The following is a 19,953-nucleotide window of genomic DNA, read 5'->3' on the forward strand; positions in this document are numbered from 1 at the left end:
CCTTCTGGCCCTTGGAGTGACTGTAGAAATCATCCGGCCAGACGTCCTTCCCAAACATCACATCATCGTTCAGGTAGATGAACTTCTGGGACAGGCCTTCGATACGATGGATGTGACTTTCGATTGCAGGTGAGCTGAAGGTAGGCAAGTGACTCAAATTTCGAAAAACATCCTTTAATGGGGGGAAAAAAGAGAGAAAAAAAAAGAGTGAATAAGAGGTACTTTGGTTTGTTTGAAGCAGGGAAAGTGGGAGGGAGGATGGGAGGTGGAAGAGTTAAAGGCAGACACACAAAAGAGAAGAGCAAGGGGAACAAAATTAGTGATCCCTGTACCACACTCAAAGAACAGAACAGGAGACCACGGCCTGGGGGGCCTTGCAAAGCCAAGCACCTGGTGTGTTACGATCGTCACTCGGGGATTGTCAAGGTTCAGCCAGGATGGGATCTGTCCGTTGGTGACAATGAAAATATTCCGAACCCACGGCGCATGCTTCTCGATAGATCGCAGCGAGTACCTCAGCTCCTCGTTGTCTTCAAATCGGCTGGCAGACACGTCTTCATCCTGCTTGGACTGAGGGATGCATGGTCAAGCAGGTGCAACACCACACAAGCACACTTCCTCCTCTGCCAGAGTGCTCTGGCAGATTTCCAGAGTCCTAACTTAAACAAACCCATGAAATACAAAGTCCATTATACAAGTGTCCAACACAAATGCAGCATTTTTAAAAATACATTTATAAAAAGGTGCTTGCATCCAGTTCTGTGTCACTTAATTAATATTAGAGCAATAGTACTGACTGAATAATTAGAAGTTCTAGTCAACCCAACTTCAAGTCCTTGTCTTCCTCCTAACACCGTGCCTTAACACAGCTCTAAATCCCTGAAGCTGTGATAGAACTTCCACACCACATACCTGGCTGATGGCGCTCAGATCCCATAACAGATACGCAGGACTTATGGTCAATTCTTTCCCATCAATGGTCATGTTCTTCTTGGTTTGCTTATTCAGTTCTTGGAAATCCTTAGGGCTATTCAATTTTAGAAGTGCCACACTGGCTTCTGAATACAACTGTAACTATCAAATAACAAAAGAATTACACAAAGGAAGAGACACAAATTCCCACTTTTGACTTTAATTCTGAAATGGCAGCACAGTGGGACCCTCACTGTGGCAAAAAAGCAGTACCAGCATCCTGTATGAGCACCAGTTTGAGTTCCAGCAGTTTCACTTCTGATCCAGCTCCCTACTAGTGTGCCAGGAAGAACAGCGGAGGCTGGCCCAAGCCTTGGCCCGCTGCAACCAGATGACAGACCCAGAGGAAACTTGTGCAGGATCATGTGAGACCCACCATTGCTCTTTGCTGCCAGTGGCTGCCGGGTCTCCAGAAACACCAGGAACTCACCTTCTCACACGAAATCTCTCCAGTTCTTTACATTGGCTATTACATCGACTAGACTGACAGCCTCCACTCTGCTGCAGCTCCCATTCCCCTAGCTGTTCTTGTCTGTATCACACCACTTCCCATGAAAAGAGGTTTGCCCAGCAGAAAGCGGAAGGAGGACTGAACATCACGCATCTGGGACAGCCAATCTTTGGCTGAACTGACCCTTCTAACGGAGCTACTGACCTTCTTTCCTAATTTCTGTATTTTTAAAAGATACTTATTTACTTGCAAGGTAGAGTTACAGTGAGAGAGGGAAAGGCAGACAGAGAGAGATCTTCCATCTGATGGCTCATTCCTCAAGTAGCTGCAACAGCTGAAGGTGGGGCTGGTCCAAAGCCAGAAACCTGCAACTTCTTCCCAGTCCCCTAAATGGGGACAGCAGCCCAAGGACTCAGCCATATTTTGCTACCTTCCCAGGCATATTAGCAGAGAACTGGATCAGAAGTGCAGCAGCCAGGGTACAAACTGGCACTCAACCAGGATATGGGATGCTGGCACACACTGCATCATAATGCTGGCTCCTCCTTTTTTAAAATTTTATACAACAAATACCTTGCAATGGGCTGATTCTGGGCCCTTATCACTGGTAATACCTAATTAATTTTTTAAAACAATTTCCGAAATTTATCTAGGTTAAAACACAAGAGGCTAGAGTTAGAATTTCATTTATTTCATCTTCCTTCTTTTATTTGGTAGGTTATTGATTCTCAGATGTGTGTAATTCCTTCCTGGTCGTGATTTTCCTTTACTGTGCCAGTGACTGGCATACACCAAGCACACATTACACTCAACCCTCACTACCGTCCCCACTCTGCCTCAGTGTGCAGTGGGAGCCAGGACGCAGGTCCTGCAGGGCAGCTGCCCATCAACCTGGACACCTGCTTATCTTCCAGCCTTCCCTGCCCCTCTCCTCCTGTTCCCAGGGGCTCCTACAGTACCTGTTAGGGTTTCTAGAATGGATAATGCCGTAACTCTAGAATAAACAATTCTAGTATGCTATGAGTATATACTATTAGTGTATGTAATAACAAGTACATATACTAATTTTGAATTTTATAGGTAAATACCTTTATCTAATCTATTCTACCCAAATTGCTTTCACTTTATAAATTGATTTTGAAACTTCATAGTCATTTTTTCCCATTGATTTTTAAGCTTATTTTAGATAAATGTAAAATCTAGAAAAGGATCAGATCAGAGACTAATGCAGTCCTAAAATGGAACAACATCCAACCCTGATCCTTGATTTCCACTCAGAGCATAGGTCATTTACTGTTGGAAACAGATTTATAACAGTTCTTCTTTTTGTTTGCACAGGCACTGTTAGTTAGGAAGAACCTTTGCAGAGCTGAACAGAAAATATATGCTGTTGCGGAGGCGCTTGAGCTGAGTGGTTAAGAGGCCCGCATCCCACATGTGAATGCCCAGGTTTGAGACCCAGCACCAGCTCCTGACTCCAGCTTTCCACTAATGCAGACCTTGATAGGCAGTGGTGATGGCTCAAAAAGCAGGGTTCCTTGGGCAGAACGGCACCCACCAGCATGTGTGTGGGATGAATGATGGGGCTGGTTGGTTGAATGAGGCTTCAACGCACACTGACATGTAGGAGAGCTGAGTGGGACGTGGGACAGACTGGACCAGCCTGCTGCACATCCTGGCAAGCACGGGAACCAGGGCAGGGTGTGGGATTGGGGGGATTATTGTGGTCACTCTGACGACATCTGGTGGGGGTTACTGCGAGGCACTCCAACTGGGCTGTAGCTTCCACTGGCATAAGTGAAGGCCAAGCGCGGGGTGGGCAGGATTGAAATGGATTACAACACCAATTGGTTCATGTGGAAGACAGGGCTGGAAACAGAACTGACCCAGCAATTGCAACTACCAGCATATGCATAAGCTGACTGGGGCAACAGACAGTGCCGGACCCTTACTGGCAAGCACACACAAGAATCAGGTCTGGGATCACCTCAGACAAAGTTTCTTTGGGGAATCCCTGCAACTGCACTGCTGATCTCAGAACCCCAACCATGAAGAGAAGTGCAGGTTCCATGGTCTGACTATGGAGTGCATGTGTCAAAGCTGAGCCTCCTCAGTGGTTTAGACGGAGCAGTAGACAGTATACCCTCGTGCACATGGAGAATATGGCAGTCCACTGGAACCTGCAGAGGACACCTGGTACCACAACCGAGGACAGAGGGCAGAAGAAATCAATCAACTACGCCAGCCATGTGTTGGCAGTGAGAATCTGGGCACAAGGAGACTCTAAGGTGGACTATGTCAGCCAGTGGATTCTGGAGCAATTTCATCATGCTTGAAATGGCAAGACTGGCAGCAATTCAGAACTGTTGAACTATCAAAAACACTTGAGCAGTGCCCTCGGAGCATGCCCTACGTTGGGGACTGTGTGCAGGCTGGGTGAGGCTTTTCCGTTTATCTCCGCCCTTACCTCAGATACAGGAAAGAGAGAGAGAGAGAATATGGAAACAATGGTCTTTCTCTCTTACCTACTTTCCTGTAGCCCTTGATCCTTTGTGCCCCAATCAACTATGTAAAGGTTATCAAAATAAAATAATAACTAAAGAAGAAGAAGAAGCAGGGTTCCTAACTCCCAGATACCAGACCTGGATGGAGTTCCAGTCCTGGCTTCCACCCAGCTGTTGCAGCATCTGGGAATGGAATAGTGGGTAGAGCTCCTCCCTCCCTCTCTTTCAAGTAAACACACAAATAAAAAATTTAAAGTATGTTAAAGGCAGAACATACTAAAATACTAAAGTCCATGCCTTGACAGATTTACATTTTAACTTCTTAACACAGTACCATCTGCACCTCATTTTCTACAACTGACTGCTGCATGCTTGCCAGGTCCTGTCCTTGGCATCGTATCACAGGGCTGTGTGTGATACCCTGAAATGCTCAGTGGTGATCCAACAGCCCCAGCTGGCAGGCAGGTAACCCAGCACTTACCAGCAGAGGGTGGTGGGTGCTACTGGAGCTATGAGGCAAGAAAAAAGAACTGTGTAGGTGCGCGGCCCGGAAAGCCTTGCCCAAGGAAGTCCTAGCTGACCTAAGCTACGGGAATAAAAACACAATCACCTGGATATCAAGTGACCTTCTCAGTTCCAATTACTAGAGTAAACAGGTATCTCCAACGAGGGTCAGAGAAGAAGCCACAAACATTGGCTGGAGAGCCAGGACTCCACCGGCTGCTGTGTGCCACGTGTTCCGGCACTCTCCTCCGGACAGCTCCCAGGTTGCACATCCTAACAGCCTACGTCACCATAACGAAAAGGCTGAGGGTTTCCATACTAAGACAAAAATAATATGATCAATAGGCCCGGCGCAATAGTCTAGCAGCTAAAGTCCTCACCCTGAATGTGCCAGGATCCCATATGAGTGCCAGTTCTAATCCTGGCAGCCCCACTTCCCATCCAGCTCCCTGCCTGTGGCCTGGAAACACAGTCGAGGACGGCCCAATGCTTTGGAACCCTGTACCCGCATGGGAGACCTGGCTCCTGGCTTCAGATCGGTTCAGTTCCAGCCGTTGCGGTCACTTTGGGAGTGAATCATCGGACAGAAGATCTTCCTCTCTATCTCTCCTCCTCTATGTATACCTGACTTTCCAATAAAAATAAATAAATCTGTTAAAAAAATATGATCTTGTTTCAAAATTAGTCACTGAGGTATAAAAAAAATTTTCTACAAAAATAATCTTTCAGTTCCTGACATTAGAGTAAAAAAAATTAATTACAAAATGGAAAGTAGACCAGATGCTTAGAAGACTGGGAAGGAGAGTTCAGAGTCCCAACAAAATAATTTGAAATTCATAAGCATTCTTTTAAAATTATATCATTGTAGTCCATAACTTTTATCAATCCTTTGATAAAAAGGTGCATCACTTCCACAGGACTCAGATGCTGGTCACGGGATGTGTGGTCCGACCTTGGAGCGCATGTACTGGGGCTGGGCCTTCTCGGCTGCTGCTGCCTGTGCGGTGGACAGCATGCCCGGATGCACAAGGAGATAAGACAGCCAGCCCACTTAGGCCAGTAGAGGATACTGAGTCCCTTGTCGGAGGATGGAAAGCAGAACAGGTTGGACAGTTCTCCCGGCCAAGCTTTGCAGCATGTTCCTGAGCCTGTGGATGCACTAAGGCAGACTCTGCTAACCAGTAAAGCTTGGGGAAATTTTCTCAAGCCCTAGAACAACGACACCAACAACTCTTCAGGGCTATGGAACTACTCCAGCGGCATCCTTGGAACATTCCTCCCCTCCCCGGATCTCCAGAGCGTCAGGGCCACCATGCCTCCCCACGTGCTGATGCAGTCTGACAGCCCCGAGTGGCCCATTCCCTCTCCTCCCCTGTGACACAGGAGGAAAAAAGACACTGAAACACCCACCTTCTTCCATACCTGACCCTCCCCACCCTGATCAGAGGCTCACATGGGCATGCATCCCTCTCAACCATGTAAACAAAATTTTTTAAAAAAAAAATTGTTAATGGGAAAAATGCAGACCACTAATATTTAGCTTGGTTTACTATGAAGCAAAAAAGATAATGAACAAAATTTAAGGCATAATGTTAATAAATAAATAAATAAATAAGGTCTATCACTTAAACTGTTACATTAGCAGTCCTGTCTGGGGCTGATTTCTAACTACATATGCATTAAGAGGCAAAAAGAGGTTTTCCACAGTAGCTATTCAATAATTGAAAGGGCGATTACAAGGGATTTAAGGGAATATTTATATGTATGAGAAAGATTTTCTCCCCCAAATCAACAAATTCTGAGTGGTGAGAAGGGTGAGGACATGCCCTCTGCCAGCCACCAGGTGGCAGGGCACTCCTGTATTCTTCATTCATCTAAATTCTTTGAATTGTACCTTCCTCACGTCTCCACCTACTCTCGGCCAGCCCACAACAGACATGCAGCTTGAATGAAAAACTGTTTTGCAGTCACTAAAAATATCCTCTAGATATCTCACCTTGGACACACCTCTGCACATTAGCAGCTCCAAGAAGAAGTGGGCGGTTATGGGGTAGCCAGTTAAACGACCACTTGGCACAGCCACATGCCATGTTGGAGTGCCAGTTCCAGTCCTGGCTGCCCCACTTCTCACACTGCTAGTGCATTCTGGGATGCTAAGGCATGCCGTGGGGTTCCAGGCTCCTGACTTGAACCTACATGTCCTGACTGTCGTAGCTTTGGGGGAATAAACCACAAAATGGGAGGGATCTCTCTCTTTCTCACTCTGCTTTGAAGTAAACAAACAAATAAATAAATAAACATTTTTTTAAAAGGCAGTATAGCTAAATTTCCACGTTTCGTGTCTTTAAGTGATTATTAACTCATCAAGGCAAAATTAGCACACATTAATATAAATATGTAAGAGCATTTTAAATAAGAATGCTGCTTATTGTGACCACATTTTTAAAAAGCAGTTCCTTTGTTTCCAACATGCATTTCAAACATGCTATGAGGCCCAGCGCTGTGGCTTGCAGAATAGAGAGAGAAACAAGACAGGGATTCATCTCACATCCGCTTGCTTACTTCCCAAAGTTCAACAACAGTTAGGAGTGGCCACAACCAGCCAGAGTGCGAGAACTCTGGCGTCTGGCTCCTTCTCACGGATGTGAGGCTCCCAAGTACCTGAGCCACCACCCGTGACCCACCACCTACCACCCACCACCCGCCAACACACACATTAGCAGAAAATGGATCGGAGGTGGAATATCTGGGACGCAAACTGGGACCCATACGTGATGTTGGTGCCACAGGGTGGAGGACTGACCTATTAAACCATAGCACTGGCCCCGAAATAAATAAATTTTAAAGGGGAATAATTAGTAAAATATTACAGATTGGTTATGTGCTATCCAGGAATTATTTGCATATGCATGATGAGATCTCTTGGGCATGAGCTACAACAAGTTAAGATCTTCCATCCACTGGTTCACTCCCTAAGTGGCTGCAACAGCTGGAACTGAGCCGATAAGATGCCAGGAGCCAGGAGCTTATTCAGGGTCTCTCATTTGGATACAAGGTCCCAAGGTTTTTTGGACCATGCTCTAATGCTTTCCCAGGCCACAGGCAAGGAGGTGGATGGAAAGTAGAGCAGCTGGGACCTGAACCAGCACCTGTGTGGGATTCCTGGTGGTTGCAAGGCGAAGATTTCACCACAAGGCCATGGCACCGGGCCCTATTTATTTTTGAAGATTTATTTATTTGAAAGACAGAGCTACGGGGGGGGGGGGGGGGCACAGGGACATCCTCTGTGTGCTGCTTCTCTCCCTGAATGGTCACAACGCCTGAACCAGGCTGAAGCCAGGTTACAGGAGATTCCTCCTGGACAACCACAGAGGTACGGGGGCCAAGCACTTAGGTGATCTTACTTTCCCAGACACATCAGCAGGGAGCTGGAAAGTGGAGTAGCTCAGAATCAAACTGGTGCCAGCGCCTTACGTGGCAGTTTAATCCGCTTTGCCACTGCATGGCTCCAACTACCGTTATTTTAGACAGTTTTGTACATGAACCAAGTTTCACATCAAGATCAGGTGCGAACTGTCCACTTGTGACATGATGCTGACATGATGTTGACATGATGTTGGCGCTTGAGTTTTGCGTGTGAGTGTTTTGGTTTTCACATCTTTCGATTAGGGATGCTCAACCAGCAGTACAATCTTCTATGACTTTCAACAGCTTTGAGGGGGGCAGAGTTAGAAAGGACAATGTGGGGCTGACACTGGGGCTCAGCAAGACAGGATCCCACCTGTGTCCCAGCAGCTCCACTGCCAATCCAGCTCCCTGCTTGTGGCCTGGGAAAGCAGACGAGGACAGCCCAATGCCTTAGAACCCTGCACCTGTGTGGGAGACCTGGAAGAGCTACTGGCTCCTGGCTTAGGATCAGCACAGCATCGGCCATTGCGGCCAGATGGGAGTGAACCATTGGAATTGGACAGAAGATCTTCCTCTCTATCTCTCCTCCTCCCTGTATATCTGACTTCCCAATAAAAATAAAATAAATCTTTAAAATAAATAAGTAAATAAATCAAAATTTTTTAAAGGACAATATGTTATTGTTATCCTACGTGCACGTCCTTCCTGTCTCAATAGGGCCTTTTGACCTTCCAGGCACAATGCAATCTCTTTCTTTAGGAAACTGCATGCATACCTCTGGGGCACACAGACCTTTCCGCTCTCTAGATGCCAAGTCTGAAGTCTGGATGCTGTCTTCAGTAGCTACCCCCTGAATATCTGACATGGCACACAGCCAGCTTCCAGGGTGTGCCCGCCAGTACCTAAGGAGAGGACCCGTGACTCCCTGCGTTAGCACAGCCATGTGGCCAGCACTACCACCCAACTAACCTAAGGTCAGAGCTGACTGAGCGCCAGCAGGATGAGCCACCTGCACTAACATATGTTAAAGAGTGTGTTAAAGAGTGAACAGGGACACAAAACCAAACACCAATGTAAAAGCTATCTGAACGAAATAGCTCAGCATAAACAATGATCTGCAATGACCTGAAAATAAAAACAAACAGATAAACAAAAGATTAAATTCTGTGTCTTACACAAAAATCCTACAGATACATACATTAGAGGGCAATGAACCAATCAGGGAATGTCACAATAAAAACTGATTTATGATTAAAGTCAACAAGCGGGTTTTTATGAATTCAAACCCACTGTCTTACTTTTTCCAAATCCCAAGTCCCTTCTCAGGTATTAAAAAAAAAAAGAAAAAAAGAAAGAAAGAAGGAAAACCCCAGGCACCAAGAATCTCATGGGAGTCACATGAATAAGCACACTACTTTCCATGCTAAGGAAGTTACTGTCAGGCCGTTCCCTTGCTCCTGTCTCAGCACAGAGTGGTTCCTGCAATGCCAGCTAACCGGCAGGGGCCCGGAGAGGCCTGCCCGGAGATGTTCTTGCCCATGGGCCACAGCTGAGCCCTGCAGGGTGGCAGGCTTCACCGAGGCCTCTCTGGGAGCCTGGGAGGGCAGAACAAGTTGGCTCGCCAGGTCTTCCCAGCTGCTCAGGTCCGTGCCTGACCAACGGCCTCCTCCCCCACGCTGTGCAACACGGCCCACAGTAATCTGCCAGTCCCCTTCCTCCGAGACTTGCTTTTCCCACCAAAGCTGCCAGTGCGGTCAATGTCACTACCTCCATCTTCACTAGACGCATCTACTTCCTCTTTCATTCCCCTGTCCCTCTTCCCACATATGTCGCCAAGTGAGGCTGAGTCTCTTTCAGGTGTTTCTGGAACCATTCCCAGCACTGACATCCGCTTGCAAGGCACTACTGGAATGGTCATGTCTCTCTGGGCTGTGGCAGTGAAGGCTGAACTGGCTCTCCTGTCTCCAGCCTCTTCTCTAACACCTACTACATGACCGTCGGCACAGATCACACTGGGTCCTCCTGTCTCCTCACTCCTTGCCTCCACCATAAAGTGCCTCCTTGATAGAAACCCTTCTCAATCCAACTTGGCAGAATCCCTACCTGTGTTCTGGATAATAGGAACTGCTGCCTTGGCTCTCTGCAAACAACAATTCTCTTTTTTTAATATATATTTATTTTTATTGGAAAATCAGATTTGCAGAGAGGAGAGACAGAGAAGAGATCTTCCATCTGGTCATAATGGCAAGAGTTGAACCAATCTGAGCTTCCTCCTGGTCTCCTGTGCGGGTGCAGGGTCCCAAGGCTTTGGGCCAATATCTACTGCTTTCCCAGGACACAAGCAGGGAGCTGGATGGGAAAGAGAGAATCCAGATACGAACCAGCACCCATATGGGATCCTGGCACTTACAACATGAGGACTTTAGACCCTAGGCTACCACACTGGGCCCAACAATTACTTTAAGCCTCTAGCCCCTTGCTCAGGCTGTTTCATCTGCTTGAAATGATCTTACTGACTTTGGGGCTGAAAGAAGGGTAGTTCTGTTTGGGACCCATGCTAAAAGTCTTGCTATTCTACATAAGCCTGCTGTGTCTATCAGCACACTTACGAATCTGAGTGTCTCTGTATACTTTGTGCAAACCCTTACTTGGAGCTGGTCTTGGGTCAAAATAATTTAAAGTCTTTTATCTACTCAGTTGTTGCTGGCACAAACCCTGGCACATAGGAAGTATTTAATCAGTACTCATTATCTAAATGAATGAGGAACCTAGTGGTAGGAAACTTCCACTCATTACTTAGGAAGTAAAGGCTAAGGAGGGGAGTCACATGCTGACATGTGTTTTCTCTTCCGCCTCCTCAAATCACAAATCCTGCTCTCTGAATGTGACTGTGGCTGCTGCAATTATGTGAACAACCTGCAATAAATGGACGATGACCTTGACATCTGGGAGGATGTCACCAAGATGAGCCTGGAAATCCAAATCAACCTCGTGGGTGAAGGAGCTGTGTGAAGGCGTATTACCATGGCTGGGCCTGCCTGCGCTCCTTGTCAGATCAAGTTAACACCCGTTCTACCAGGTGCTACAAGCACTGCACACCATGCTGCCCAAAGGAGCTTGCAGAAGAATGCTACGTGAAGCAGGCATTTTCCAGCAGCACACACCAGTCTAGCACATCCACAGCAGGCAGCACCAGTGAACTGTAGCACGCCCAAGAACGCGCGATATTCACCAAAGTGTGGAGAACTGGGAAGTGGAATGAACTTTCATGCTTTTAAAAATATATTCTAGTTGAAAATGACATGAACAGAGCCAAGATTGCTGTTCATTCTGTGTAAGGAAGTTGAGCCGAACACAGACAAGCCCGGGCTCTAATTCTTGGCCTAACATCTCAAAACTCAGAGCCTAATAAACCTTGGCTGAAACAGACTAATCCATGGTTTTATCTGCACCACTAAATACTGAAAATAACTTAAGGAAAGAGGGGAGTTAGTTATTTTAAAACAACTGAAGATTAAGAAAAATATTTACCCTAACATTACTACAAAATAAAGGAGGAAAAATACCAAAAAAAAAAAATTGTCATTATCATTACCACTGTGTTACAAAGTGAAACACTCATGGTGGAAAAGAAACACATTAAGGACCCAGCAGCGTGGCCTAGCCTAGCGGCTAAAGTCCTTGCCTTGAATGTGCCGGAATCCCATATGGGCACCAGTTCTTAGCCCAGCAGCTCCACTTCCCATCCAGCTCCCTGCTTGTGGCCTGGGAAGGCAGGCGAGGACGGCCCAAAGCCTTGGGACCCTGCACCCATTTGGGAAACCAGCAACAAGTTCCTGGATCCTGGCTTCGGATCGGCACGGCACTGGCCGTTGTGAAAACTTGGGGAGTGAATCCTCAGACGGAAGATCTTCCTCTCTGCCCCTCCTCCTCTCTGTGTATCTGAATTTGTAATGAAAATAAAATAAACCTTAAAAAAAAAAAAAGAAACACATTAAAAGGAACTTTTGCACAGCATACAAGAACAGCTGAAGCAGGAGCTAATAAGACAGCTCACCCACTACTTTCCCCGTCTTCTCTTCCCATCGCTCAAATTATTTAGTAAAGCACAACAGCAGGAAAAAAGATACCAGATGAGCTGACTCGGTGGCAGAGGCAAAGATCATTTCACTATAAACTCAAGAAAACAGGCTGGCATTGTGGCACAGTGAGTTCAACTGCTGCTTGTGGATGTATCCCTTGAGTGCTGGTTTAAGTCCCAGCTGCTTCACTTCCAATCCAGTTCCTGTGAATGTCTGGAGACACAGCATAATGTCTGAGCAGAAGACGAGCCAAATGCCTCGGCCCGGCCACCATGGATGAGATCTGGATGCATTCCAGCCACATGGCTTTGGCATGGCACGGCCTAGGCATGGCAGCTTTTCAAGGAGCAAACCAGCTGACAGAAACCGTAACTGACTGGTCTCAAAATGCTAAACTAACAGAAGGCACCCACGATCATGCCTGCAAAGTTAGCAAGTACAAATTCTAAATACATCAATTTCAATTAGCAATGAATAAAAGATTCACTTCACAAGAATTCATTTGTTAAACAAATGAACTCTGCTCTAAGAAGCCAGCGCATCAAGTAAGACTCTTATGAGTATTACCCAAGTTAGGAGTAAGCAATAATGCCATTCTACAAAGAGCCACCTTTGTGACGATCTACAGTGACAGATGAGTCACCCTTTGTTTCTTAGCCATTCCTTGAACGAGGTCGGCCACACGAGTGGGCCACGCATTCCCTGGGATGCACCGCACTGGTGCTTCTGTGTTCTTACCAGCTTAATTTTAGAAGAAAGATTTTCTGGCAGTTTTGTTCTCAGTTGACTTGTTTCCTTGAATGTTGGAGGAAATCCACTTAGGAAAGCCAGATCTTGCATTAGTACTAATCCAGGGACTTCTTTATCTGTCGTCTAAAGCGAGGGAGGGAAAAGCCCAAGTCACTTCCCACATCGCGAAGGCAGCGAGAACTTCCAGCTGCGAAAACAAGCCGCACCGCACCACACAAGCTTCCGAGTAAGAGGGTGACGATGACTCAACAATCGTTAAAGTTAATAACTATCTTACAGGAACAAGTAAACATTAAAGGAATCTCTCCATCACAAGAAAAAACGTACATATTTGAGGGCACAATATTGACATATATTAAGACATCACATGGTTTCCCACAAACACATATAATTTCCATGTTAATTAGAAACACATAGAGTGCTTTAAAATGAGCTTCACGGGAAAGCCTTTATCCTTCATACATTTACTCTAGACTAATGCAGAAAAAATTAAATGCAAAATGATTTACCAAGTGGCCCCTCCAAACTGCCTGTTTGCTGTTTCGTTTCAACAGTCCAGTGTAGGCATCTTCAACTACAAGAAAAACACACAATCAACAAGCAGATTTTAAATACATACTTAGCAGGATATTTAGAGTCATTCAGCTATGTACAAAGTCTCAAAAGAAAGGAAGCTGTGAGAGACAAAATTAACCCATGCAATAAAGGGGAAACAATATAAACCAGGGCACAATTAAACAGCATGTTTTGCAGTGGCGAAGGAGAGCTTTGCGCAGGCAGCAGAAACACGGGATGCTTTGCGGAAGAAGTCAAGTTAAAGCTAGTCTCCAAGAAGGAAATGACAGGATGACAGAAATCACAGAAATACTGATGTTTGGCCCTAAATATTTATTTTAAAGAGAAATTTAATTACTATCAATATGTACTTTATTTAAAAAAAAAAAAAAAGTCTTAGCTTCAGTTGACCATGAGTTCAATGAGGTAACAGAGTGCTAAATTTCCACTGCTTTGTGTGTGTGTGTGTGTGTGTGTGTGTGTGTGTGTGTGTGCGCGCGCGCCAGGGCCCGGCGCAGCAGCTTAGTGGCTAAAGTCCTCACGCTACAAGTGCCAGGATCCCATATGGGCACTGGTTCTAATCCCGGCAGCCCTGCTTCCCATCCAGCTCTCTGCTTGTGGCCTGGGAAAGCAGTCGAGGATGGCCCAAGGCCTTGGGAAACTGCACCTGCGTGGGAGACCTGGAAGAGCTTCTGGCTCCTGGCTTTAGATTAGCTCAGTTCTGGACATTGCAGACACTTTGGGAGTGAAACAACGGATAGAAGATCTGTCTCCGGGCCCGGCGCGGTGGCGCAAGTGGTTAAGGTCCTCACCTAGCACGCCCGGGATCCCATATGGGCGCCGGTTCTAATCCCGGCAGCCCCGCTTCCCTTCCAGCTCCCTGCCTGTGGCCTGGGAAAGCAGTCAAGGACGGCCCAAAGCTTTGGGAACCTGCACCCGCGTGGGAGACCCGGAAGAGGCTCCTGGCTTCGGATCGGCATAGTATCGGCCCGTTGCGCTCACTTGGGGAGTGAATCATCGGACGGAAGATCTTCCTCTCTGTCTCTCCTCTCTGTATATCCGCCTTTCCAATGAAAAAATAATAAAAATAAATCTTTAAAAAAAAAAAAATAAAAAAAGAAGATCTGTCTCCCTGTCTCTTCTTCTCTCTGTAAATCTGACTTTCCAATAAAAATTCATTGATTTTTAAAAACAAGCAGAAATGGGTCATTTATAATAAGAAAACTGATTGTTCCGAAGCATCAACTTATCACTGAAAACTGTTGGGCTGACCTTCAAAATGCTAGGACTCCAAATACTCACAGCTTCACTGCACGCCCCTACGCTAGTCCCCTTCCCTCTGGCCTAGCCGGCTTTGACTCTGGACTCTCTCGGTCTATTCCCACCGCAGCAGGCAGGCTGATCCTCAGGAACACACGTCAGGTCACGTGACTGCTCCACTCACAAGCCTCCAGTGACTTCTCATTACACTCTGATGGCACAGTCCTTGTCTTGGCTACAGAACCTCTACCTCTGGTGCCCGTGATCTCCCAGGCTCATCCCCTGGCCTCTCACTCCTTTGTCCACTCCGTTCCAGACGTACCGATCTCCTCCACCTCCTTCAACCTGAAGCCGCACTCCAGCCTCAGGAACTCCGTACTGGCCGTTCTACGTGCCCAGTCACGCCTTCCCAAAATATTCATGCTGGTGTCTCCTTTACGCCCTCCTGTTCCCCCACTCAGCTTGTCCCCACTGGACTTGAACAAGCTGTGTCACTTGGCTGTTTGCAGTGCTGTCTTCCTCCTTCTACTATCACCTCGACGAGGCAGAGCTGTCTGCCCGTCTGCTCGCTGCAGTATTTTCAGTACACAGTGGGCCCTTTAAGCTCTTGCTGTATGACTGGCACTTAGTCCTATTCTCCCTGCAGACAGAACCAACACCAAAAGAGCATGCTCACTCCTAGCACACACACACACACACACACACACGTGGAAAGAAATGTAACAAAGGCAACCCAGGACGCAGACAAGCCCCAGAGAAGCAGTTAAAGGAGCAAGAATGGCAAAGAAATGCCATCAGGGAGAGGGATGCCATAGCCCCACACCAGCAGAGGGGCACGGCCTTGACCAGTGTGAGATGGTCACAAGGAGGCAGTGTGTACCTCCTTCTATAAGTCAGTTCAGTCCAGAGGGAAGATAAATGACCACAGAAGGAAACCATTCCCCATAAATCAAGGGGTTTGTAAAGTAGACGGGAGAAACCACTCCACTGAGAAGGGACAGGCCTAGGCTTAGCGGGTTGCCTTGCTCACTGCTCAAGTACCAAGTAGTTCAGGAACAGACTGACAACGTGAAGTAAGAGGTCTCCAGACTTAGAAAGGTTAGAGCCTCCTTCCAAGCTAAAAACAACGACCAGGGAGCCAGCACTATAATAGATATAGTTCATAATAGAAACTACTGAGTGACAAGGGTTTTGCTCAACAAAATAATTATATTATAAAAGAACACCATAAGATCCTATGTAATCAAAAATTTAGTGATGAGTTAGATGGCAAGTAGTACAGAAATGCAGGAAAACAAAAATAAAGCTCCAGGGAATGTACAAACTGCAAGAGATTCAGGGAGGAGAAAGAACTTGAGCTGGGCTGGCAAGAACGGAGCAGGCAAGGAGACGCAGGGCACAAGGAGAAGCAGCACTAACCAAGGCTCAGCCATGCGTGTGTGGAGACATGCATGGCTGTAGAAGAGCTGTGTGCAGGGCGGTGGGGTCAACTGGCAAAGCTCAGGCCATTCCAGCTGCAACACCAGGGAAAGGGGTCGGCAGCTGTCGCAAGCACTCTACCACTATCAGTCTCCTCCGACAGGGAGTAAGGCAACAAGGTGAGAAGTTTCAGATTCACAGTTGACAGCTGCGTGTTAAACAGACTGAGCAGAACTTCACAGGTAAACAGACAAGGCGGGACTGTATTACTGGGGTCTGCGTGGAGGAATTCAGACTGCTGGAGAACAAAGGGATGAGTAAGAAAAAGATTCTAAGAATTATTTTCCAGAAACAAAAGCAGGCAATGGGATGAGGTTAATTATTAGTGAAGGCAGTAAAAAAAAAATAATAATAAAAATAAGAAGGAGTCAGAGATTTCAGATGAGCGGTATGGCCCTGACAGAATGGAAACCTGAGAACCGAACTCAGGGATGTGAAAGCCACGTGACAACTTTCACGTTCCATGAGTTAATGCCACGGAGACCCCATGTGGAGCTGCTCTGTACCAAGAAGGAGTGAAAAAGACAGGAGGCCAGAGCAAAGACACAGGCTCACAGCTACCTGGCCAACAGGGGGACAGCGACCCTCAGAACAGGGAGAAGGTTTTACACCAGGAATTAAAACTTTAATTTCACTATCTGGCCAAATCATTTGTTACACATGCATAGACACAGAAATCATTTATCTTACAAACACTAGAAGTCCTTGTGTCTCCAGACATTTCCGACATGTCTGGAGGCTGTCATGAAGATCAGGGTGCCAGCCAGCCAGCCAGCCTGGCGAGGGGCTCTTCCGGGATACAGATGGCGAGCCTCTTGCCATCATCTTCCCATGCAGAGCAGAGCTACCAGGGCCCCTCTGACCAGCCACTAGTCCCATTCACAAGAGGCTGCCTTCACAGTCCAACTCCTCCCAAAGGCCTCACCTCCTCACACCACCACTGGAGTTAGGATTTCAACACTTGGATTAGGGCAACAAAAACACTGAGTCTACAGCAGCAGTATCAAACGGATGATTCTGAAAACAAAGCGAGAATGTTCAAGGGATGATCTGTCTGAACCGGAAAACGACCTTGTTGAGGAGTGTGACGACAGAAGAAGAGCTTGCAGAATATCATGGCGCCGAGGTCCTCTCCATAGCACAGAAAGGCATAGCTGTGTACTACATGGAGTAAAATATATGCAATTGTTGCCGAAAGTGAGAGCATACCAGGACAGCCATTTGTCTTCCTGTGTGTTTTTAACTTATCAGATATTTCCTTATGTTTTTCAGGGTAGGAATCCATTGTTTTACTTGAAAAACAGAGTGGGAAGGAGATTCGAAGACATTGATCTCCCACCCACTGGTTTAGTCCCCAAATGTCTGCAACAACCAGGGCTGGGTCAGGCCAAAGCCAGGGCTGAGAACTTCCCTAAGGCCCCCACGGGGGGTGGTAGGGAGCCAACAGTGTAAGCCACCACCACTGCCTTCTATGACCAGGAGTAAAAACAGGAGTCAAACCCAGGTACTCCAACACGGGGTACAGGTGCCTCCAGTGGCATCTAAACTGCTACACCAGAGGTCCAGACAATTCCTTAAAAACGAATCATTTCCATTTCATTTAGAACTGTGTTATTCAAACCCTCCCAAATTTTTAAAAAATATTCATAAGAATATCTTACCATCCTTAGTACTGTCGAAAACAATAACTGAGACATTAGTAGAAGGGTTTTTGGGTTTTGCAACATTAAATATGTCACTGGCGGAATGGAAAGAAGGATGAAGAGATGGCAGGTCCTTCAGGGTGCTGTTGGCTGGCAGGGCCGGATCCAGGACAAGCATCGGCACCTTGATGCAGTGTGTCAGCAGGCATTCCAACTGCTTCTCACTGGAAAGAAGTACGAACACGCTCACAACTGCATTCTTGAAATTCAATCAACAACGAAAAGTCTATTGATAACACTAAATTGGATACCACAGATCCTTTTCTACAGCCTAATAAAAAATCATAATAATTTGAGAAATTTTATCTCCCTATAAAAGATTTAGTAAGTTGGGCAAGTATAGTATAAAATTATTGAGGACAGAGCTCTCAAGCTACTTTTAATAAATAAACATTGCTGCCAAAAACTAATAACTCAAAAGTACCCAAGAAATTAAGCAATTCATTACCAACATTTTAAAAGATTGCTCATAACGTCAATGAAGGTAGACTCTGACCAAATTAAAATCATCCTACCAGATATAATTCACCAACTCCCATTAGAATATACACAAATACTTTGGATATGATACTAAACTTAAATATTTTTTTCTGAATGTAAAAGTACCTAGAATGAGCATGACTTGGACAAATTCACGGGCAGAGGACACAGCTAAATGTTCACGAAGTGCGAAGTACAACTGGTCTAATTATACAACATTGTTCAGCTTCCTTAAGAACGAAAGGAATGCAAAAGCAGACAATACAACAGCAACTTGCGGTTACTACATTACCACCCCTCAAAAAATGACTCACTGTCAGGTGCAGTTAACCTATTCCTTACAAACTCTGTTGCTGTCGAACTCCTTCATGGAGTAATCTGGTAAGACACATATTACATATATTACCCAAATCTACTTATTCTGACTCACAAAGACATATATATGTTCCTTCCTCTGTAATCTTACTTCCAGGTATCTAGTCCAAGTAGGAAGAAGAAGCAGGAAACACAAACACACATACAGAAAATGCTTACAGGATCAAATAAAATATCACAAAATATTTACAATAGTGAAAATACTGAAATGTTCAACACTCGGTCAATTAAGCACAGCCACTTTACAGATTACCAAACTACTATGATAGAAAAGTACTGGGGCTGGCACGGTGGTATAGCAAATTAATCCTCCACCAACAGCACTAGCATTCCATGTGGGAACTGGTTCATATTCTGGCTGCTACACTTTTAATTCAGCTTCTTGCTAATGACCCAGGAAAGTCCTTGGGCTCTCGACCCACCTGGGAGACCCAGAAGAAGCTGTTAGCTTCTTGCTCCCAGCTTCAGGCCAGCCCAGCTCTGGCCATGGGAGCCAATTAGGCAGCAAAGCAGCTGATGGAAGATCTTTCTATCTGCCTCTCCCTCTCTGTAAATTTGACTTTCAAGTAAAAATAAGTAAATTTTTTAAAAAGAAAAAAAAAAAAAGATGGAAAGGTATGAAGCATGAAGCTTAGGTATCAGAGCAGAAATATTTATGATTATATAAAATCATAAAGTATAAACTATACAATGATTATACACTATAATGGTGAAAATACGCACATAATGATAAAATTGATAATAATAGTTGAATGGGGGGGTCACAGGAGTATGAAAGCTTTTTCCTTTTCACTTGCCAAGCAACCTTTCCTGTAAAACTACTACATTATTTTATTTAAATAGTTTAACAATGATTTTAAAAACAGTGTTAATATCAGTATAATTTAAAAATTTATATAACACAAACATGATAATCTTAAAATCTCTCAGCATCATTTCCACAAACATTGTTTCAAGTCTACTGAGCAGCCAAGCGGCAGTTGATAGAGAATTCTGTAAGATAAGGAGGAACAACAGTGACCCAAATCATATATCCAGCATGAGATATATCTGATCTTCCTTACTGCGAAATTTCCTCCTTAGGTCCTTAAATATAAAACAGACAACTTGATAGCTTTTAAAGATAAGAAAATACATATTGAATATATGGTAAGTGATGGTTATAAATTTCACAGATGGAAACATATACGTATTCTAGAGCAGAAGTGGGCCGAGAAAACAATGCAATAAGACAGACAGAAAAGAAAAATCTGCTGTATAAACTCTTCCAAAATTAATAAACCTTTGGTAGTTAAGATCCAAACAACCAGAGTTCCACTCCAGCCACAGCTGCAGCACTGGGAAAATTTTCCTTCAGTTTGAGTGTCAAAAACTAGCAAGTAAGGCCCAGCGCAGTAGTCTAGCAGCTAAAGTCCTTGCCTTGCACTGAG

At 45.5% G+C, this 19,953-nt stretch overlaps 1 protein-coding gene across 2 annotated transcripts in view; it reads right to left on the reverse strand.

Annotated features, from left to right (window-relative positions):
• GNPTAB (N-acetylglucosamine-1-phosphate transferase subunits alpha and beta) overlaps positions 1–19,953 on the reverse strand; it is a 73,535-nt gene that overhangs the window by 23,599 nt on the left and 29,983 nt on the right. For both annotated transcript variants that reach the window (XM_040984313.1, XM_040984323.1), the window contains 6 exons: positions 17,627–17,832; positions 13,181–13,245; positions 12,660–12,794; positions 913–1,074; positions 391–570; positions 2–172 (listed from right to left, as the gene is read on the reverse strand). In XM_040984313.1, the coding sequence (XP_040840247.1) occupies positions 2–172; positions 391–570; positions 913–1,074; positions 12,660–12,794; positions 13,181–13,245; positions 17,627–17,832 (919 nt within the window). The remainder of the gene's footprint in view (position 1; positions 173–390; positions 571–912; positions 1,075–12,659; positions 12,795–13,180; positions 13,246–17,626; positions 17,833–19,953) is intronic.

The sequence above is a fragment of the Ochotona curzoniae genome, unplaced genomic scaffold (genome assembly GCF_017591425.1).
Source record: "Ochotona curzoniae isolate NIBS_2020 unplaced genomic scaffold, NIBS_Ocur_1.0 contig_1014, whole genome shotgun sequence".
NCBI classification, from domain to species: domain Eukaryota; kingdom Metazoa; phylum Chordata; class Mammalia; order Lagomorpha; family Ochotonidae; genus Ochotona; species Ochotona curzoniae.